Source organism: Haliaeetus albicilla, chromosome Z (assembly GCF_947461875.1).
Source record: "Haliaeetus albicilla chromosome Z, bHalAlb1.1, whole genome shotgun sequence".
Lineage (NCBI taxonomy): Eukaryota > Metazoa > Chordata > Aves > Accipitriformes > Accipitridae > Haliaeetus > Haliaeetus albicilla.
Window position 1 is genome coordinate 31,900,565 of NC_091516.1, and position 23,131 is coordinate 31,923,695.

General features: G+C 39.6%; 1 protein-coding gene across 7 annotated transcripts in view; it reads left to right on the plus strand.

Moving 5' to 3' along the window:
• Positions 1-23,131, plus strand: part of NTRK2 (neurotrophic receptor tyrosine kinase 2) — a 208,409-nt gene that overhangs the window by 15,369 nt on the left and 169,909 nt on the right. For all 7 annotated transcript variants that reach the window (XM_069776835.1, XM_069776828.1, XM_069776830.1 and 4 more), the window contains exons 2-5: positions 2,438-2,512; positions 2,750-2,821; positions 10,587-10,655; positions 14,258-14,412. In XM_069776835.1, the coding sequence (XP_069632936.1) occupies positions 2,438-2,512; positions 2,750-2,821; positions 10,587-10,655; positions 14,258-14,412 (371 nt within the window). The remainder of the gene's footprint in view (positions 1-2,437; positions 2,513-2,749; positions 2,822-10,586; positions 10,656-14,257; positions 14,413-23,131) is intronic.

A 23,131-nucleotide genomic window follows, 5' to 3' on the forward strand; every position in this document is an offset into this window, starting at 1 on the left:
TTATGGAAAATCAGTGGTTTCTTTTGGTTCTTTCAGTTAGGAAATGGAATCATAAATCATTCACCATAAAGAAACTAGTACTAGCTCAGAGTAAAGTATGCCTCCCTTGCTTTTCTTTTAAGGGATGCAATAAGAGATGGAGAGAAATGATAAGAAATTCATGCTGCTTCTTCTTCCTAAATATCATCCTTTTGGTTTGTTCCCTAATAGACCAACACTGATCTTTTTATGTAGATCGTGTGCTCGTACTCAGATCTTCGTCTGATGTAAATTGTGGTAGCTTCATTGACTTCAGCAGAGCTGAGCTGTTTTACGACTGGCTGAGGCTTACCACAGGATGTAATACAAGAGTGTATTTCTGTGCAACACTGTAAGTTATGTCAAGTTCTGGAGCTTCTCGTAGTGGGACGTTCTGGTTAAATGTTTTTATGATTAAAATTGCAATGTCAGATTTGGATGAGTGATAAGTGTATTTAAGTGATGGATCTGCATTCTGGCAGTGTTTGTCAGAGAGTTTTTTGATGGCTTAATCTTCAGCTAGTACAACTGGTCACTTAGTTTCTTTTATTCTACTCTTCTGAGTCTCTTCTCCCTCTGTTTCTCTGTCCATTTTCTTCAATTTCTGCTCTTTGTTCTCCCTGTCTCTATCTGGTCTTGACAGGATTCTTGTTGGTTGAACGCTGCAGGCAGGATGAAGAAGGTATCGTTGATACCTCTTACATGACTTTATTTTTGCATGATGAGGTCCAAGTGACAGAGAAGGTGATACTTAATTAAATCATGAGTTCTTCTCTAGGGCAGGTTCAGAGGAAGTACAGTCATTCACTTGCAGGACTCTCAGGTGGAAGAATTGATAGTCTTTTATAAACTACTTAATCACTTTTACGTGGTAAAATATGTAAAAAAAATAGATTAATAAACTCCAACAGAGTAAATCAGATTGCCTTAAAAAATCCAAGGAAAGAACCACAAAATGTGAAGGACTCTATTGTCTTGTAATGGGTACACCATGTTAATCTTATCCTAAGAAGTCCTGCAGAGCAGTCAGCGTCATATGATGCTGTAGTAATATGTTTTGTCTAGCATCATGCATTGTCTTTTTCCTGCCCTTCTTCTTCCCAAGGGACAATGAATCCCATTAGGGGAATCTTTTTGCTTTTCCTCATGCTTGGCAAGAGCATAGCCCAAGTCAGCTTTGCAGCTTTGGAGTAGAGCCCAACCCAACTTTTGGGATTCTTAAGCTTCTGTTGGGGAGCGGGCACACCGTGAATTTCCCTTAACACACCAGTTAAGGTAGATGGTTTGCCTTCGGGAAAGCAATACATCTTCTTTCCAATTCACCAGAATTCCCTTTAAATAAAAAAAAAAAAGCTTAAAATGAAGACAAGTTTTATTGTAGCAAGGAAAGACTCATTCTTTTTAGGAAAACCTGCAGCTTTGATTAGTTCTGGATGCTCATGAAAATACAGGTCAATCTGTGTAAGTTTTTCTGGGACTGGGGTTATCTTTTGAGATGCATGGACTCTTTAGCAAGGCATCTCTTATATCAGGCTTACTTTTCTGCCCGTAATGTCAGTTGAATTGCAGTTTTGACCAATTTCTTCTTCCTAGACTGCATGATTTGCACTGTGAAACTTTTTTTCTTGCTGCACAAGAGGTAACAGATTATATATCATACCATGCATTATCTGTAAAACATTTTAATTTCCAGTCTGTGGGATGTCACTGGTTATTCGTAGATCTCACATGATGATAATACAAAGGACCGCCTTGCATGACCACATACTTTGGGGGTTCAGGCAAATGCTCATGCTATGTGAGTGGACTCAGTGCTTTGGTCTACTATGACAGTTTCTCTTCTCTTAATTTCTGCTTGCGTATTTAACATCATGAAGTACAGCCTCCCTTTCCTCAGTTTTCCTATTGCCACACCTTGTAAATAGAACTGAAACTACTTTGTGGCAGGGACAAAATCAGTTTAACAAGTGATTAAGTTAACAACATGAGAGAAGAGACTAGGGCAGTCTGATCCCCCCCCCTCAATGTAAGTGGGGGTAACTCCACTGTCACAATTAAAGTTGGCCCTTTTGCTGTTGTGAAATGCATGAGGTAGGGAAGTGTGTCATGGAAAATGGTGATGCAGCTTCATTTACTGTGCCTTCAGGGTGACTTGCTTCCTTGATGAACGAGGCTTCATTTCACCTGTGTAAAACTCAACTATTTCTCCTCCAGCCCTGTCCCACAAAGTACCATTTAAATGATGGGGAAGATTTTAAGAAGCACTTTTGCTCTGCAGATGTTCTAACTAGATCTTAGTGTTAATTGCAATAGGTCGGCAATCACTGCTGACTTCCAGACATCAGTGCTTGATGTCTGAACAGTCAAAGCCATGGAAGAATTCACTTTCATACTTTTTTCTGTCTTGCTTTTTCAACAGTTACATCGCAAACCAGCGAAAATTAGAAAGCATCAATGACAATGAAGTTGGATTTTATGTTGGACTTAAAAATCTGTAAGTATATGGGATGCATATTTTATAAAGCTATTTTTTCTTTATTTCTTTTATAGAAGTATATAGAGACCTTATCAGAGTGTAGGCCTAACTTTGTGTGTTACAGAGGACAGTTGTAGATCTTGCGGTTCAGCCTTGTTGAGATTTCATCCACACTCTTATTTTAACCGTTACTATCATTATGCTTTCCATTATATTTTAAATGAAATATTCTAACAGCTTTATGTATTTTCTCAGGACCGTGGTGGATTCAGGCTTAAGATTTGTGTCCCGTCAGGCATTTGTGAAAAACATCAACCTACAATACATGTGAGTAAGAATAGTGTCTGCCTTCTATGCCAAAACTGCCCAACTGGCGTTAATTTATTTAACTGTTAATTTATTTCTCTCTTTTACCATTTCCTTCACAAAAAATGTTTTAACAGGACAGATTTAAAATGCTCTTCTCTCATTACTTGACCCTAAATAAGATATGTATGGTAAGGAATGGGCAGAACACAGGACATGTACAGTAAGGAACTGGCGGACCACAAGAACATAATGTTGGGTAGCAAAAAGACTGTCCAGTTCATTATTCTGTCTCTAACAATGGACTCTGTCTTTTGTGGTAAGTAGTGTAGCACAAAGAGTGCCTCTCTCAGCTGAGTGAGTTGGTGCCAAGGGTATGATGTCCACACTGTGCATCACACTCAGTGACATGGGTTTGACTAGTTCTAGTCTGATTCAATGGGCTGAACGTGTTTTAGCAGCTACAGTGCAGTAGGTGCATGCATGGAGCACATCTAACGTAGTTTGACCAGTGTGCATACCCAGAGACTGTGGCGTGACTGTGAACTTAAGTCTTGGGGGTGAGCAGAAGATTCATTTCAGAAGCTCATTCAAGATCTGAAGTAACACACCCAAATATAATATAAGAATATAAGAGTGAGGTTACTTTCACACCCAAATGCCATTTGTGATTCATGAACATCAGGAAGCAGAGTTGGTGCCTGTGCAACTTTTTGACTGTGTTTTTCTAGATTACTTACGCTTTAGATTTAGCAAAGGCTGAACTGATCAAAGTTCTTTATAAAAGTACAAAGCAAAATGATCAGCTAAAATGAAAGGCTTTGTTTCTTTTTAATATAAGTACATGTCCCTGAAGGACTGTAGTGCCTTTTGGTGGGACAGACATGGAGCAGCTTGCTTTGCTACTTACAGGGAAAACTGTGGATCTAGTCCTACATAACACTGAGATCTTGTAAGGGGCTCAGTTCCTCACAGGTGCCGTGTTTTAGCCAAGTACTCAAGTGTGTATTTCAGTCCATGCATCTTCATTAGATATGTTTTGCACTTAACTTAACCCTTTGCTTTTGTTAAAGTCCTAATCAGATGGGGAAGACATAAGGCCAAGCCTCGGACTTGTAAGCTACTTACTTGTAATAGGGAAGAACTGTTGAACACAGCACAGGGCTGATTGCTTTGCTAATGAAATGGAATCACTTTCTGCACCTGTGTTTTCCAAAGAATGGCAATTAATTCCTGTAAGGAAGTGGATGTGAATGTCCATATCTGCCTAAACAGTAACTGCTGTCCTTAATGTGGAACAGTCACTGGAGGAGTGTGAACCAGATCTTGTCAGCCTATGAGGCTTACATATTACTTCATATAGTCATTAATAAAGCAAATAGCTTTTACTGTAATCAGTTGGTGATATAAGGGAAGTATCTTCTTGAGTGAATTAATGTGTTTACCTGTGTAACAATTGCTCAATGAATTATGGTTGTAAAAGGTGAAATTCCCTAAAACCAAGTGCATATGCCCTGGCTGTGGAAATGCTCAATAAGAACTTACAGGCTGAGAGGCATATTTACAGAGAAACATTTAGCGGCTGTGTGGGGACAGAATCTCAGCATAATGCAGCAGAACAAAGCAAATTCAGTCTGGGATCAAAAGGAATTTTGTGTTAGATTTTTACATCTTTTGCCCATTACCTTAGCTGTTGGGAAGGCATCTGTTGGAATACTGTATATAGATTAGGACACTGAACCTAGCCATCTTGAAAGACATTACAGAGAAGAGCAACAGAGCTATAAGGAGCTTGTAAAGCAAATAATTTAAGGAGACTCAGAGGCTGGGTATGTTCAGTCCGATAGAGAGAAGACTGAATAGGAACATATGTCTTCTTATGTTTAAAAGAAGAGAAATTACAATGAGAAGAGCAATCAGTTCTCTCCATGACCATGAGTACAGAGTGAGAAATAATGAGTTTAATTTGGAGCAAGGTAAATAGATGTTTGGAAGACCTTCCCAGCTGTATGGGCAAGTACACGCTGCAAAAGGTAACTAAGACAATTGGTGGGATTCTCTTGATAGGCTTTTTTGCCTGTTTCCTTAGGGAAATGGGTTTCATGCAGTCACAAAATGTCTCTGTCTCCAGTGGTTGCTTCTAACCAAAACTTACACAGGTAAACAGGTTTTCTGAAAACTGACCATTGGACAGGACAGGGAGACCCTATTAGAGTTCCCACTTAAGGAAGAAGTATCATTGTGCTTATATGACCTGCTAGGCACTACAGAATCCACATGGGCAAGATGTCTTTAAAACACTTCAGCCCCAGGAATAGCTTCAGCTGGAGCATGCAGTCAAACATGGAATACGTATCTGTTGGTAAGCAGGCTTTACTAGATCTGTAGTTCATGAAGCTGCTTGTTAGAAAAAAATTAGGCTGGGTGACATCTGTTTGGTTGATGTACATGGAATCTTAATCCAGAATACTTAACGTATGAACCAGGGGCTTATCCAGTCTCATACTGTGTTTTCTTTTGGTGGGGATTTAGTAATGTTAGCAGACACAGGATAAGCCCGGATAAGATGGAAAATACTAAGTGGCACCACCTGCTCTATATGTACATGACAAAGCAGTAAGTATGGAGACATTTTTTGCCGAGGCTGATCTATTATCCCTGAAAAAAATGCATTTGTTTGTTTTCTCTGGCAAGTCTTGATGCGCACTAAAATGTTTCTGAAAGCCCCAGTGAATCACTGCTTGTTGTCATCAGCAATAAAACACCTGTTGGCTGCACTGGGAATGAAGTGCAGCCCCTGTTGTGGTTGGGACAGTGAAAACTATTAAGTGCTGAAATCATTTCACTTTGCATGAGTAGCCTCCGAATACAGGTCTTTGAGAAGTCTTGCATTTTATTTTGAAACAACAGTTTGTTACTATCCCATAAAGAAAACAAAAACTGTTTTTGTGATACTATTACAGTTTTCTTTTCCTTCTGTGAAACAGCTTTTGATATAGTTAAGGTGCTTTATTATATGAATGTAGAATTTATTTTATGAATCATATAAGAATATCAGATTATAAGAACCTTATTAACACACATTTCCTTAAGCCCTTTTTTGTCATTACCTTATTTTCTTGGCCAAACTTCTGTAGCCCAAATATCTTTCTAGAGCTATGTATGATGAGAAGATTTGAGTAATAACATAAACAACAGGAAAATAAATGCTTTAATAGATATTACTTAAGTGTAATTAATAGCCTTGCTCATCTAATTCTGGTATTCTCATTGACTTTAGACTCAAATTAGTCAACAGTGGCATTTAACAAGCTATTAAATAGTCCTAGTTTAGTAGTGCTGTAGTTTATAAGCTTATCTGCTGCTAACAGTAATTTTAATGCATCTGTGTAATACACATGCATGGTATACTGTCAATACCTTTAAACATAAAAATACATTTCATAGCAAGTGCATTACTTCCAAAAATGTTAAAAAATGGCTATTGTTATGTGCCAGGCTGTGTATAATTGCATCACTGAATCATAGATTTGTGAGTGTAGCATACATAAAACTCTAGGTATTAAGATGTGTTTGTCTTTCTACACTGTTCAGGTTTAGGTAAGGCAGCCAAATGAAACCATTTGAGACCTTGCGGCAGATTTTCCCTTGCACTCGGGGCTGGCTCCAGCCATAGGCAGAGCAGGCAGTTGCCTGTGGAGGGAGACAGAGAGTAGCAAAATGGCCATTTCTTCACCTCTTCCCCCCAGTACTTAAATCTGTTCCCTCCTCTTCCTTCCTGCCTCCCCTTGTCAGGAGTGGTGTAGATGGTAGAGCTGTGCCTGTGTTGCTAGCTGTGTGAATATTTATGCAGCTTCTCAGGCTGCTTTTGCACTCCTCACATTGCCACAGGTTTGCTTTTAGCTGAATTAGGGCTAGCAAGTTTAAAGTGAGCTTGATATTCATATGTGAAGTACGGGCATGCTTTTGACTGAATTTGGGTCCTATCCTTAGGTATAGCTTCGGAGCCAGGCTCTGTACTCCAGACTTTTTTTTTTTTTAAGAAAAAAAGGCTATAGAACCTCAGATGGATCTTCTTTGGGCTGCTCACCATGATCTTTTTATGTGTAGTTGAATTGGGGAACTAATTTGTATTCTCATTCCATGGAAGTGGAAGTGTGGTCCTTAACTACTCCATAATAAGCTTGGTAGTGATTTTTTCACTTAACATGAATTAAAGAGACTGCAGCAGGCATCTCTATAATCAATATAAAGTGCTCAATTTCTGAAAAAAATATATAACATTAAATTTACTGTCAAAGTATCATTTAAGTAACAGTGGTCTGAAAAATTTCTATTGAATTACTTGTCAGTTTGAAAAACCTTAAAGCGCTAAACTACTTGGGAGGAAAGGCTACAGTCTTGGAAGCACTAAATGTTTCAACCCAGGATTGAGAATATAGGCACAGGAATTTTTAATTACTTTTCTTACTATTCTTACTTCCCTTTCCTGGTGTGTATCAAGCACAGCTGCTAAAAATCTGAAAACACAATTAAAACTATCAAGGTGCTTTTGGTTTTTTGAAACTGGAGTTGTTAAAATAATGACTCCTTATTCTTTTGATAGTTTTACTTAAATTATCAGTCCCATTTTTTCACTGGCTCACATGGAGTCATTGATACCTGCACAGAGCGTTCAGACAGTAACATACCTGGTGACATTTGGGCAGTAAGTCTGGCTCATGAATCTAAGCAAGGGCTATTCTGCTGCGTAAAGGTTTGCAGTAATCCTCCAAAAGCAATGACTGGCCTGAGGCTAAATGACAAGAAGCTATAGCTATGGCAGCACCTGATTCTCACAGTCTGCTCTCTGATAGAGTTCATAGCTCCGAAGCAGGCAGCTCGGCACCTCACGAAGAGATAGGATGAGTAAGTTGAGCAAGGAAACATGTAAGCAGCCAGGAGGAAGTCTTTAGGAAAGATGGGACTTCAGTCCTGCCTGTGAAGTAGGTGGGCTGTTATGCCCATGCTGGGTGACTAAGAGCAAACACTCTCCCAGAGTCAGTCTTTATGTTTTTAAGATATTCTTGAAAATTTTATTTTTAAAGAAGAGAGAAATACTATCTCAGAGGATGGCTGGGGCTCTTCTGTAAGATGTTTGTGGCCCATTTTCAGATCTGTATTGTGATACTTCAGGATTTAGAAGGTGTTGGTGGTAGAGGGTTTGAAATCTGCTTTGATTTGCCTTGGTCCGGAATCAGAGTTTGAGCCTGGCTCTCCCGTTAGGGTGCCAGGGAAGAGCATACCTCCTGCCTCAGGCAAAGGTAAACCCATTCGTGGGATTGCTTTTGCTCAGGGGCCTGGGTGCACTTGGTGGGTGATGCGAAAAGATGGAGAAGTCCGATGTGTGCCTCAAGGGGATTTGATTTTAGGTGGAAAGCTGCTGTATGGAGTCCTACACGACAAGTTGCAGAAACTGCTGAAGGAGAAGGTGAATCGAGTCAGTTTGCAGAGGTGGAAGCCATCCAGCTAGCATTAGATATTGCTGAAAGAGAAAAGTGGCCAGTGCTCTATCTCTATACTGACTCATGGATGGTGGCAAATGCCCTGTGGGGGTGGTTACAGCAATGGAAGCAGAGCAACTGGCAGCGCAGAGGTAAACTCATTTGGGCTGCCACACTGTGGCAAGATATTGCGTCCTGGCTAGAGAATCTGGTTGTAAAAGTACGTCATGTAGATGCTCATGTACCCAAGGGTCGGGCCACTGAAGAACATCGAAACAACCAACAGGTGGATCAGGCCGCCAAGATTGAAGTGGCTCAGGTGGACCTGGACTGGCAACATAGGGGTGAGCTATTTATGGCTCGGTGAGCCCATGATACTTCAGGCCATCAGGGAAGAGATGCAACATATAGATGGGCTCGAGATCGAGAGGTGGACCTGACCATGGACACTATTGCACACGTTATCCATGAATGTGAAACATGTGCTGCAATTAAGCAAGCCAAGCGGTTAAAGCCCCTGTGGTATGGAGGGCGATGGCTGAAATATAAATTTGGGGAAGCCTGGCTTCAGCTCAACAGAGATTTCCCTGAGGAACCCAGTGTCTGATGGTTAGGGATTCCTCCTGATACAGAAAAGCAGGGTCCTCTGCTGTGTGGAAACCGGGAGTCAAACCTGGTTGTCACACGACCTGGAATATGTTGCCTCCCACTAGAGTGGTGAGTGCCATGGGTACCTGTCTGCAGGTAAAGCCCACTGTGTATCTGGTTGTCTTGTGGGAAAGGTAGGATTTAGTTGCTGTGCAGGTAGGAGAAGCAGGTGCATGCCTTCTTTGGTAATACCACAGGGGCATCTGCATGTGCTGCTTGGCAGTGTCAGAACTGGAGGGGTTCTCCTGCATGGCAGGTGAAGAATTGTCCATGGAAGGATGGGGTTTGATGGGCTTCACGTTGCCTCAGTGCTGGAGACGAAAGCCCAAGTCTGTGTAAGGACTCAACTTCTTTCTTTCAACCTCCCAACATATGGCTTATACGCATTAGGGAAAAAATCATAGTGGCAGTTTTTACTTATAACACAACTTCTGTGCTACGTGCAAATTGTACTTTAATTTTGATATATCTGATCGGGGTACATGAGATGTTTCCACCAGCATCTGCCATAGGGCAGTCCAGTTCACCTGACTAATGAAATAGTAGCTCATCTGTTTTGTTCTCACACATTAGGACCAGTCAATTTCTAAACTTCAGGCTGTTGTTTGCCACAAGGACACAACAAGGAAATACAGTAAATAAAATCTCTTAAAGATTCTGTTTTCAACATTTGTAGAAGATCCAACTTGTAATTTCTCTGGAAATTATCTTGTACTCAGAGATCAAGGACTGAAAGTTTGGGAGCTAAACACTGTGTTCTTTAGTCAGGGGAAAAAAAAAGAGCTTTAATCCCTGGTTTTAAATGCTATGCAACTTTAACTATGGAGCCCCTATGGCGCCTTTATAATACCACATAAAACTCGAGGTATTTTGGCTCGTAACACTGATTTGTACTGTACTGCTGGCAGTTACACAGTTTACTGCTCTCACTGTCTTTAATTGGTGGACTGATAAGACTGTAGAAAAACAGCATTATTTTGCTTTGAGGTGGAGAAAGCAATTTTCTAAACCTGGGAGGGGAGGAGTATTTCTGATTCAGGTGAACATTTCTTTGCTCTGCATAATGGGAGAGGACCTTTCACTTAATTACCACTGGAAACCGTAAATGCTTAATTGACATAAAAAAGCCCAATATAGGCATTTTACAGTTTTCCTTTTGATCTTCCATGTGGGTGCATATTGTACATGCAATTTGAAAAGAATAACTAAAAGGCTCTGATGTGGATGTGTGCTAGCATGTGAGGAGGGCTTATGTGAGTACAGAGTTTGGTGCAGTGTCAAAGAAAGGGATACACCCATTTCACTTATGAATAAATTGAGCTTGTAATTAACACCTGGACTTTACAAAATACTTTTGAAACACAATTAAATCTGCTGCTTTTCTGCAATGAACAGAAGTGCTAAAAGTGAAAATATTGATCCTTGCTGAGTTTGATTTTGAATGTATTTGACTTTAGATGCAGACTGGATTCAAACCCTTGAAACCCATCAAACCATAAAATGAGACTGAGCACCACTTCTTTACAACTGAAGTCAAAGGAATAAGGGTTTTTTGAGCTGGTTTGAGTTCTTTATTTTTTTTAAGAGACACAAACTGTATTTTCAGTGTAAGAAGAAACAATTCTAATTAATGCAATCTTTCTCTTTTCCCGTAGCAATTTATCCAGAAACAAGCTCTCAAGTTTGTCCAAGAAGCCTTTTCGCCATCTGGGTTTGTCTGATCTGTAAGTTGTCATTTCCTAAAATAAAGTTTATTTATGGCTGGAATGGAAGAAAAAGACTTTGAAGTTTGTTCTGTTGAAGGTAGAGGTCCATCAGTGATTAGGAATGAAATTCTGATCCAAAGAAAGCAGCAATGCTGGACACTTAAATACAGAGAGATTTTCATCCCAGGGCTTCAAGAACTTCAAGTGTATCTTCTGAAACAATGTAGAGGTCAAAATAGCTTCTTCCCTTCAGCTTTGAAATATTTTATTGTGAGATTACTTCACACAAAACTACTGGTGTTTGTATTAAATATTTAAGCTGGTGGAAATACAGCCTTCTACATATCTTCAAATGAAGCCTCTCTCTCGTGTTCTTATATTGGCCCCACAGCTGCTATGCTTGTGGTTGGCTATTGAAGAATATTTTTATTTTCTCAAATTCTTTGAGTTGCATTGTGCTTTACATAATGGTAATGAAGCACTGGTAAACATGTATTTGTTGATTGTTTCAATATTACATTTTTATCCTCTGTTCCATCAAGCAGAATTTCTATGTTGGTATACATTCCAAAATTTTGGTCTTCTTGTGCATTCTTTGCTAATATGTGGGACTGCAGAGAGTCTGCAGGAGCTTTGGTAGGGCTGGGGCTGCAGAGGACGGGGAGATTGCTCTCCCAGAGCTCCAAGCAGAGTCAGAAGTTGTCCAAAATGCCAGTCCAACTATTGCAACACCAGCCTTGCAATCCTCGACCTCTTCTGATGAACGTCAGCGTGTGAGAAATGAAATGAGCAAATCCCAGTACCACAAAAAGAGGTTGTGCCCCTTAGGTATGTTTTGTTGATACTTAAGTTGGTATAATCACTTTCTTCACAGCCCAGGGAACATTGCTCACTGGAATTCTCTTTCATAACTTGGCGGTCGCCAAGCACTCTGATGGAGAGACTGCTTGGTTGCAGAGCACTGACATTGTTTTATGCCCTGAATAGGTCTGTTGGTTCTGAAGTCCCTGTTTCTTCATGTGCTGTATCTAGTCCCTGCCAAAAAGCCAGTGTTAGTGCATACTTAGCTATAGGTTCTATGTTTTGTAGTTGTCATGACCTCAAAAAAATAGATACGGGACTCAGACCAGTGCACAGTGTGGAGCTTGGGCTTCTCCTAATTTTTCTAAGCAGTTAGTGGAGAACTGGAGTTATCTTTGCCCCTCTCCCAGCGTTGCAGAAATGTAAGAGTGGGTATGCTCTAGCTTAGGATGTGTACAAAAAAGGAAATGACTGTAATTTTGAAGGCATACTCTGGTCCCAGTTTCTTGGAGTTTGCTGCCAGTAACAGGTTTATTCCAGAGCACAAATCAAGCCACTGTTGAATCTCTCCATCTCAGGTGAACAGCTTCTTTTAGGCTGTGGGTGGAGTGAGTACTTGCGAAGATTTTGAAGAGTGACTTCAATGTTGCTGATCTTTCTGAAGAAGTTGGTTTGCTCCTGGGCAGAAGGAAGTAAAATAGGATTTGGGACAGCGTGTGAGAGAATCAAATGTTAAGATATGTGATGGGAATTATGGAAATGAAGTTTAATAATGCACTTGGAGGCAAAACAACTGGCTGATGTGAATTAGGAGTGAATATGTTTGTGTTGGATTGCCACAGTGGGAACAATGGCCATTCAGTGTCATGGTAGTAGAAGCAGGGGAAAAGTGCTGGGAGTGACCCAGACATGGGAAAAATGGGTGGTGTGAAGGTTAAACCTAAAGTAAAGTACCTGAAGTATTTGAGGTATGGAGGCAATGTGTGATGAGGGACAAGTTGAGAGAGAGAGGATACAAAATTGAGGTACGAGTGTTATGGGCTTAAGAAAGAGTTGGAGTGTAGGGATAGAAGAACTAAAGTTATGCAGACGGAGATTGCTATGAATTGAGATAAACAGATGTGGGGCAAGTGAGGGAAAGAAAATGGGAGGAAGAAAGCAGAGCCTGAAGGGAGGAAGAACAGTGACAATATTAGTATCAGTTGAACAATTCTGTTGATAAGTGGCTAATACATAGCTGGAAAATCAGAGAGAGGAGAGAAGGAAGAGTATTGGAAGGGGAATCCAAGAGAATGATGCCATAAATAGATTTAGAGGAGATTCCTCTAAATCTAACAAACAAGTGTCCTGTTGTTAGCACTCTTGTAAATCAAAATATAAAGGGATGAAAAGTTCTGGATATGGTGAAGTAGGAGATATTCACCAGGTATTGTAGAGAAAGAGATGCTGCTTTGAAAGGCTTCTTTTTTTAGAACAAACTGTAGCTGCAGCTGTAAAATTACAGCAAACAAGATAAAGACACATAATTTGCTTTACTAGGTCAGATTCTTTCTTCCACACAAGTGTATGTGGAGGGCCATCATGCCTCATGCCTATGATGTGCCTAACAGCCTTGGTGGGTTTAACACAAAATAAAACAGTGGAAAAAAAGGACTGCTCAGCCACTGGTCAAGGAAAATTTCTCTTTTACAGGGAAGTTAGACGATGAAACAGAATATGGGAAGTAAATCTTGCTACTTTGAAAATGCATGGTGTAGGTTTTGACCCAAGGGATCTTAATATTCATACCCTGTCTTGCACAAGCAATTCTTGTCCATGCTGTGGTGGTGTTAAAGTCCAGCAGATGACTTCTGTGAATACACATTGCTCCTTCAGAGACTTGTGAGAATGATCCCTGCAGCTGTTAATCCTCAGAGAACTGCAGATGGCTTTTGGGGGAACAGGTTGCAGCTCTGAGGAGCTGAGTGTTTCTTGATTTGCACAATTCCAAGTCCTCGGGAGGCATTTATGAGCATAGATTCTGTGAGCAACTTGAGTTTGGTTTCTGTACATTGAAAATACCTGTGAAATTTTAAGAACAGTTGTTCTACTTGTAATGAGATGCCTTAAACAGTCACTTGCACATGCTTTATTGGATCTCATCTGTGCCCATAGGAGAAAAAATAGCACTGGGCCACTTAATGTAGACATTGGGATGTTCCTGTTCATATTTTATTTGGACATTATTGCATTACATTGTTTTGTAGTTTTATTAAATTTTAAAACTAGAATTTGGTAAGTTTGCTAACCTGTGGCTTAAATTCCATGCAGCATACCATATAGGTAGGTGATGTTTCTGTTTCAGGGCCATTTTTTCAGTTAGTGTTTCTTCATGGCATTACCTTGGGTTTTACAGTGAGATTTTTCTAGAGTGTTGTGGCAGATGAATTTTGAAGGTTAGGTAAAATACTTTTTTATTATTAGAGTTTGTTAGAGCTTGCTTATAGTCCATGACTGTTTGACTCTATAAAGAATTTACCACCTCACAGCAGTAAACTACTTCTGGCATGATCTTTCTGAGGTAGTGGAGCAGAGAGTCAAATGTAGAAGAGAGGAATTCTGATCTCTGCTTGACTCTTATGAAATAAAATGGAGCACCGTTATCCACTTGCAGCTTGCATTGCACTGAGGTTACTAAGGCTGCATTCCTTATCCTTCTTAACTAAAGGGTTCAACTTCTACTTTCACCCAGATGAGTGCTTGGAGTCCCCCTGCCCCCATTTTGTTCTACATGCATGACACATTCTGCATTCTAAATAAATTGGGTTTTTTTGCTGTAGGATATTGGTGGACAATCCATTCAAGTGTTCCTGTGAAATTATGTGGATCAAGAAATTTCAAGAGACCAAGTTTTACACAGAAACTCAGGATTTATATTGCATAGATGACAACAACAAGAGGACAGCCTTGCTGGATATGAAGGTCCCAAACTGCGGTAATACTCTTTTAACATAAAATTACTGCTAGATTATTGTGAAACAGGAAAAACAAACATGCTTTCTTACAAGATACCTATCAGGATGACAACAGAGCTGCTAAAGGAAAAGGTTTCAGTGGAGATATTAACCACTCAGTGGTCTTTCACCCCACATGGAATAATTCTGGGAGCTTCATGTAAAGGATTTTTTTTTTTGCCTTGATCCTTTAAGAATATACCATTATTCAAGTGCAGAAAAACAGAACACCGATTATAGGAAACACCCATGAATTATATAACATGTGTGTGCCTTTGTTAAACTCAAGAGTAGTTCTTCCAAGCTCAATAGACACAAAATTTTACCTCTTTGAATTTTTTTCAGGTATTTATGGTTAATGAAGTCTTTATTTTTCTTCAAAAATACAAACTCTAGTGCCAGGACCGTAGGAGGAAAATTCAGAATAAATGCCTGCTAATAGAGACAAATTAGCAATAGCTCTGTTCTTCACACAGATAAAACTCTACTGACTTCCCTTGTAAAGGCTATGGAAAGAAGTCATAACAAGTTTAAGTCTGTAGCATTTTGCAGCATATTGTTTTCAGTTAGGTTACTTGGATCTGGAGATAGTGGAAAAATGATCTAACAATAAAGCCATCCCCTTACTTTTTTTGTATACAACTTTGCTTTGGCCCTGGGACAGCTGATGAAAGGTTTCACCCACTAGTTGAAGAGATTTCTCCTCCTCTGTGTACGAGGGACAGAGGCCAGGTGTTTCTGACGTGACATGAGACCTGCCCTGCAGCAGGCAGAAGGAAAGGGAGCAAGGGTATCCTCATGGAGGGCTGAGTGGGATTGGGAAAGCTGTAAGTGAAGGTGAATAGCAGGAGGAACACAGAAATGATACCTTTTCTCCTTCTACCTTTGCCCATTGAGTGTCCTTTTTTCCACTGCCCATATGGAGGGTGTGACACCCTCTGATGGGAGCCACCAGTGAGGAACAGCCACAGAGGGGACCTGCTGCAGACCCAACATGTGTGGCATTTAATGGCAGTAATGTGTTTTATGGCCACATATCATGCTGTTGGTCTTGCGTCCAGCTTCCTCCTGGGGCCAGGTGTGGTGGTGTGTTCATGACAAAAATGATGCTAGTGTCTGGTGCGATCAAAAAAAACCCAACCTGTTTAGGCTAGGTGGTCTTGTGAGCTGCACAGTTGGTCTTGTGTGCTGCAGGATCTGATTTACCTGAAGTGGGAGATGATACCGAGCTGAGCTAAATGGACCCAACTGTCTGCTCCAGCTGGATGGAGTAGAAGGTAGATTAATCTGCTGGGTGTAGAAAGGCCTGCTGGTGGTCTGAGATCAATTACTACAAACCAGGAACTCCAGCATAGTATTTTGTAACAGTCTTGGCTGGCACATCTAGAAGCTACCAAGTAGCTAGGATTTTTGTTTGAAAACTTTTGATGTTAAATACCCAGAATTAAACCTATGACATTAATTCTTTCTCCTGAGTTCTTGACCATCTGCAGTCACAATAGACTTGCCTCTGAGCTCTTGATGCTGTGCAGGTGCCTGCATGTGTACGCATGCACGCATCCCGTGGGCCTATCTTGACTAAAATACTTGCCATGACAAGGGAAGGTGGTACTTCCAACTAGAGGAGGAAGAGGAGGGGAAAAGGTGAGTATATACATCATTCAGACTGGAATTTGCAGTATGTGGAATTTGCACATGGGAAACATGCATTTTGCTGAAGATCTGTGTGAATGTCAGCACATGCCTGCAAATTATGTTAGTTTACAGGGTCCAAATATCACTAAACTTTAAAAAAAATGGTTTTTTTTTCCTTTTTTTCTTTTCTTTTAGTGGGTCTTTCCCCTTAATTTACCTTTTTCAAAATGAACCAATGCGGGACATAGGTTTTTAATAGAGACGACAACACAGCCTTTACCTAGGCACAGAATAGCGAATTCCAGGTGAGGAGGAATGACTGTTTTGGTGAGCATGAGCTGTGTTCTGGAAGATATCTGAAAGATTCAGTGCATGGCTCTTGCTTTCATTATCTCTGCAGATATTTTTCTGTGTTTAAAAGGACAAGATTTAATTAAAAAAAAACCATTGATGAAGCTGGTTTATTTCATTTCATAGAACTTTTTGAGAGGCTAATAGGTAGAACTGAAATAGAAGAAGAATTCAGCTTTTGACATATGTGAACTTCTGTGAACTACATGGCTTTTTTAGCTCCTTTTGATGTCAAGAGAAGTTTTTGGGTGTGCAGGCCTTTGAATTTTGTTAATAAAACATCTAATTTTCTCTGCTAATGAAATGGTTTCATCCCATCTCTCTGGTTTGTTAAGTTTTTTCATTTTAGAAACTAAGCAAATGTGCTCTCTCCTTTGTGTGCAGGTGTTAGTAATTACTTCATAATATTATAGTAAGTGGCCTGTACAGTATGTGGTAAATGTCTTGGTAATAGGACATCTTGCTACTGTGTGCTGTTAATAAATCTCTTGCTGGAAAGTTGGAAGAGGCCACTGTGGTTTCTTGATCATAAGGCTTTGGTTTATAGATAATTGATGTGAAAATTAGCAATCTCTGGTACTTTACCTATTGTTTATATGGTGGAAGTGTTCATTAATATGCTGATTAAAGGCTGGTTGCAATTTAAATGCCATGAACTTTGTGATTTCTTTTCTTGAAGTTTAAAGTAAGGAATGCTCACTATCTAGAAGATCCTTTCCAGCTGCAATATTAAGTGTCAATCAATTGTTACGATATTTGCAGAATTATTTTTTCGACTGCATTTGAAATGTATTTATGTACGAAGAAAATTGTTAGATTCTTTTAAGTTCACACTGAATTACTATGTCAAAGGTTTTTAAGTTGCATCTAACACAGTAGTATTAGTAGAGCCTTCTGTGTAGAGGAATAGTGGTGTTTAGTTTTGTCATTTTCACAGCATTTGCTGGTTGTCTGTACATTATGGACAGCATCATCACCAAGGCCATCCTCTTTCTTTTTTTTTTTTTTCCCCCCACCTGATAAATAGCATCAGAAAATCCAGAAAGAGAACTAAATAAGTAAACACTTTGTTCTTATTGCTACTTCTGTAAGCTGTGGTGGCAATTGCAACCAGTGTACTAAGTCCTGGGAAGTGAGGTGTGTCCTGTGCCTGGGGTAAGGTCACTCAAAAGACTTGTCAGTCTGCAGATCATCTGGAGCTCACTGAATGCCAAGCTGACAAGACCATGTCTTTGGGACTGGTTACTAAGGTGTTGGTTGCTCCCTCTGGTAGGCATTCAGAGTTATGCAGCTGCTATTGTTGAACTCACTGATACCGAAAGAAGTCTTTTTTCTTGTGGTATTTTTGGGAGAGGCCTGGATTCTACAGCTGTCTCTGCAGTCTTGTGTAGATTTTTTATTGCTCTGGATCTCAATCTGGTAATAGTGTTTTGCCTTATCTGGTCAATTCAGTTAATCCAATTGTTTTATATATGCTGGTGTGGTGCTTAATCTGGCTTTCAATTTTGCTCGCTGTCCCACCTTTGTATGCTTATTTATCATATAATGTTTCTGAAGATGTTTTCTTTCTTGTCATTGGTCCTGCATGCTAGCTAAAGTCTACTGAACAAAGTGGCAAATTAGTCCCATGTACTAATTTGTTGTATATGTAACAAAGGTGTGTTCAGACTGGCTGTTTGTTACATATGCAGCCAGTCAGTGAAAATGTTGTCTGCTCTGAGAACTATGGGATTTTATGAATGCTAACATTTTTTGTCTGTCTCTTCCCTTGCGTGTGAGGTACTGTGGTGTTGCTCTTAGTGCTGCTGCTTGTGTATGACTGACAAAATTTTAGAAGTTGTTGTAATGTAGAATTACAATCTAAGGAGATGAGTTGCCCATTTCTGGCTTGGTTGGGAAAGCCATGAATTTTGCAGGCAATTGTTCAGGTGACTACAAATGGACTGGACTGGATCTGGCTTCATTTCAGCCTCTTTCTGGTGATAGATTTTTGTCCTAGAGGTAAATAAGTAAATGGTAGTATCAGACTGGAGGCAGGTGGTTATAAATTCTAAGGGGGGGAAAAAGGCAAACTGAAGAATTGACGCATTTATTTCTTTGAATTTACAGAAAAGATTTGTAGTATTAGTGAGTCAATAAAATAACCATTAGATCTTAGGCAATCACAGTACAATGCAGTCTAAAACCACAAGCAAAGGCATAATCCAGTGGGTGCTGACATTTTTTTCCATTATCAGCCAGATTTCACAGATAAGACTGTCAGAAGGAGAACATTACAGGGAGAATGAAGTAAGTTTAAAAAAAGCCTTAAACATTCTCCATGTTTACCATTCAGAATATTCATGGGCTCTCTAGGCTGTGTTGTTTATTTTGGCTCAAGAACTAGATGTTATGCATGATGTATGGTGGCAAACTGTTCTTATTTTCTCTGTAAGAGTTTTAATTCTTATCTGTGATCATGGGCTGCATGAAAAATGTTTTTTTTGTGAGAGTTTTGACAGTAATGGTGTTTCACTGTTGCTCCAAGGTTGCATTAGAATTTTCCAAACTTAAAACAATTTTCATTATTCCAGCTTTTAAGTGAAAATAACCAATAATTTATGGATGTTTGAAAAGGCAACAGGAATCTCATTCTCAAAGACATGTACATAACTTCCTTGTGAGCCTGTACACTTTTATCTATTCATGAAGCAACCAGTAACTTTCATACAGATATCTAGGCATATGATATGTAAATCAGGGCTTGTGAATGAGGATAGCTGAGTGTATGTGATGCATGTGAATGTCTCATATTTTAAAAAAAAAGCAGAATTTTGTTTTATAATTCTGTTTCAATTTCTGCTTTAACTTGAATGAAGCAGGTTTATAATACAAAGCAGGTTAGAAATAGAAAGAAATAAGGCACTATCTAAGGGAAAGAAATGTGTCTTGATCACTCAAGTATTGTTCCTGAACTCAGTGCATTGTGCAGGTTTGCAGAGGTACTCTCTAGGCCTGACTTGACGCATCTGTGTAAGTGTGGAGTACTGATCTACTGAGGGAGAATGGCTATCTGACTGTTGGCTGGCAGTATTCTTACTTTGCTTTTACGATGTAGCTACGTCAAGACTGATGATTAGATAACTGTATTCTGAAGTCTAAAGAAAGTACTTTTTTCACTTTAAAAGTGGAGACATTTCATGAAGACATCCCTTTAGCCATGTACTTGGTACATGGTATACTTGGTATCAGGAGTGAAACCCATCATTTAGTTGTTTATGTAGTTCTCTGAAAATGTTCTTGTTTCAGGATCACATGTTCGTCATGCGATATTTGACAAGTTGGCATTATTTTCATTATTTCCTTGACATACATGAAGTTCTCCAGATAAAGATACAGGAATTGCAGCTGCATTACATGCACTTGGTTCATAAGAAGCCATTTGTTAGAGGTTTGCATAAGCTAGTTTAGGCCTCATTAACTTACATAGGCTGTTTAGCTCTTGGTTCATCTGTTAAGCTTGTGGCTGCTGTATTCACCCAAGTGCACTGAATGTATTTGGTTTTCTTTTGAAAGTTGGTGTGGATAAACTGAAGCTTAAACACCAGTTAAGAACAATTTCTCTAAATGTAATTTAATTTCCTTAATGATTCAGGGAATTTGAGAGAAAACATGGCCGGGTACCTTCAGGAGGCTGCTAGCAAGGGAAGTGTTGATAAGTTTGATAGCCTCTATAGAAACATATAATCTGAAAATTCTGGCAGACAAACTGTTGATATTAATATTGGGGATGAGGTCAATTAAACAACTCAGGTGCTGCAAGACCCTTTCTTAGTCAGCACCTTCCTACTAGAACCCAGGTCAGGCTTAGGGACCTTAAGAGAAAGGTCTTGGGCAGAAGTTAAGGAGCTGATGTAAACCTTGGAATCATAAGACCTTCATCTAGTTTGAAATGTCAGCAGCAATCTTCAAAGCTTCTGTACAGGTTGACTGCAGAAGACAGCTCGGTGAATTTGTCCAAGTGAATTTGTTCTGCTGCACGGCTGTTTGTGGTTTTTGCCTGCATAGCATTCATGATGGCATTTGAAGCCCTGGATGGGACGACAGTTCTGCGGAGGTTGTGTTTGTTGCTGTAATTGTGAAGATGAGTTAGCAAGTTTTCTGGTCTTTTCTGCGGCACACGCTGGCTCTTACAGAAGTTTGCTTCTAGTGAAAATTTCAGTTAAGCAGGGAGTGATCGAGTGTTTAAAGGCAAAGTAAGGGTGTATTGGCTCTGGAAAAGCATACTTTAAAGATTCATCATCTTCCAGTAGAGGCTGTACTTGTTTAATTATTTTCTGTAAAGGTTCCCAGCTGAATGTGACAATCAGGCATGTTATGATTGGAGGCAGATTTCTTTTAGTATTTTAAAGTATTTGGGTGGCTCAGTGAGCTGCCACATCACTCATTCTGCTTCCCGACAGAAAGACGTTCCTCCATAGACTTAACGAGGTGGGTGCTGTAAGTATCAGATCTGGTGTGGTAAGAAAATGAGAGTTGGACTTCTGAGAAGGTATGCTGAAGCAGCAAGCACATCTAGCAAGAAGAGGTCCGAAATGATCTTGTTCAGTGTGCATATGCCTTCCAACTGCTCATTAGGAAATGCTAAAGGCATGGGAAAGTCCTAAACTCTGGTCTGAATGACTCTTCTCAGGGTTTTGGCAAGGAGCCTCTACGTTTGGACTCAATCTCTCCCAATGGTAGGAATTTGTGTTTTTCCTTTCAAAAGGGCATAACAGAATTGCTCTTTTTTTTTTTTTTTTGATTAACCAAAAAAAAAATAGTGGCTACAGGAGGAGATTTTGTCATCCTCTGGATTCAGGTTCAGCTCAGGAATCGAACCTAAAACTTTGGAGATAATGTCCTCACCACAAACTTGTAGAGTTTTTGAGACTATTCTAGCTTAACCCTGTCAGATCTGTGCAAAATACCATGGTCATTGTGGAAAACACCCATCAAGATTTGCTGTGTCACGTGGTGAGCATATCTCTATTGTGGTTATTCAGTGCTTTATTCAATGGCTATATGCTCTCCTAAAGAGTTGAAGAGATTTTGATCTGGGACAGTTTCTTTAATTTATATCAACACTCAGTGGGCAGAGGATGGAAATACGCTGGGGAAAGGGATCATAATCCAGGATTCCTTTTCCTCTTTCCCCCTTATACCTTTCAGGTTAATGCCTTTACTTTTCATTTTAATCCAAGGGAAATTTCAAATTTTGTTGCGCATGATGGCAAAGTTACAGTGGAGGAGTGGAGGGTAGTGCCCGGTGGTTAGAGCAGTGAAATGGGAGGTTGAGGACTTCTCTTCCCTGTAGTGGTAGAGGAAAGTGATTTTTGGGCTCCAGAAAGAAGAAGATATATGAGAGATGATAGGTTTTTTAAATGTTCCTCATTTCTGCTAATTCTGTATTTTGCTTGCCTAACATAATTTTTTATTTTCATTGAATATGGTTGCCATTGTTATCTTGGAATAACTTCTGTGAGAATTCTGCAATTATCTCTAGGTATTGAGCATTTTGATTCTGTGGTTGTGATAAAACAGGAAATGGAAACAATGATTTATGTTTCTTTGATTCATGTTTTGCATGTAAACTTTTGGAGTATCCTGTTTGTAGTACTCTAAACATGCAGCCAGGCTGATTTTTGTCCCTGTCGTTCTGCAGTCTTCAGTGGAAACATGCCCATTTACCCCATGGCTGAAATCTGGCTCAGAGGTCGTTGGCTGCAGACAGTTGCTAAGTGAAACACAGGAGGAGAATCACATATCCAACAGCTCCTAGCTTCATACCTAGAATTACTAGAAAGTTTTTTGCTTTGTTTTTTAAACCCATAAAAGCCCACAGGAAAAGACCCTTGGAATTTGTAAACACTCCTGTATTTTCAAGCAAGACAGAATTTTAATAGACTGATACAAGAAGACTCTGTTTTTCTTAGACCTTATATTAATACAACCTGTTTGGAGCCAGTAAGACCTCTGAAATTTGCAGATCCATGTGCACAGTTCTTAACAAATTGCATTGTCAACCATCCTGTTTTCAGGCTTCAGACAGTACAAGTAGTGGGTGTTACCAAGCTGTACTGTAGTGCTGTAATTAGTTTTCTCCCTAGAGAGAAAAAGCAAAATCAGGGGAGCCAAGAACCTTGGACGATATTGAAACCGTATGTCAGGCAAGCAGACTGGATTTTAACCACTGTATCTTATGAATTACAGGGAATATTTTATAAATCAGTGGTTCTGGTAGTCTGCCTTTACATGGTTCAGTTTGATAGATGGTAGCTGGCTCAGTATTAATTTAATCATTCTGGACCTGACACATTTATTAAAAAGATGATTAAGGATTTCAGGTAAGGATTAAAATGACCTTATTAAAATTCAGATGCAGTTGGCTACTTTTGAGAAAAAAATTGCTAATTTTTTCTTGGTAACTGCTTGTTCGTATCACAGAACAGGTTGACCTGCAAAAATGTGCCAAGCAAAAAAGAGATGGGCCACATTGAAAACCATTTAGTGACAAGGCACCACGTCTAGACTCCTGGGAGTTTGTCAACAGGCCGATGAAAATCAGGGGCTTAGCATGCAAAGGATGGGATAAATGAATGCAATATTGGATTTATGGTATTCTCTCAGGTGCTCGTTTCTTCATCATGTCATTTCTTAGGTATTAGTGAGGCTAATTGACCATATTGAGAGAAT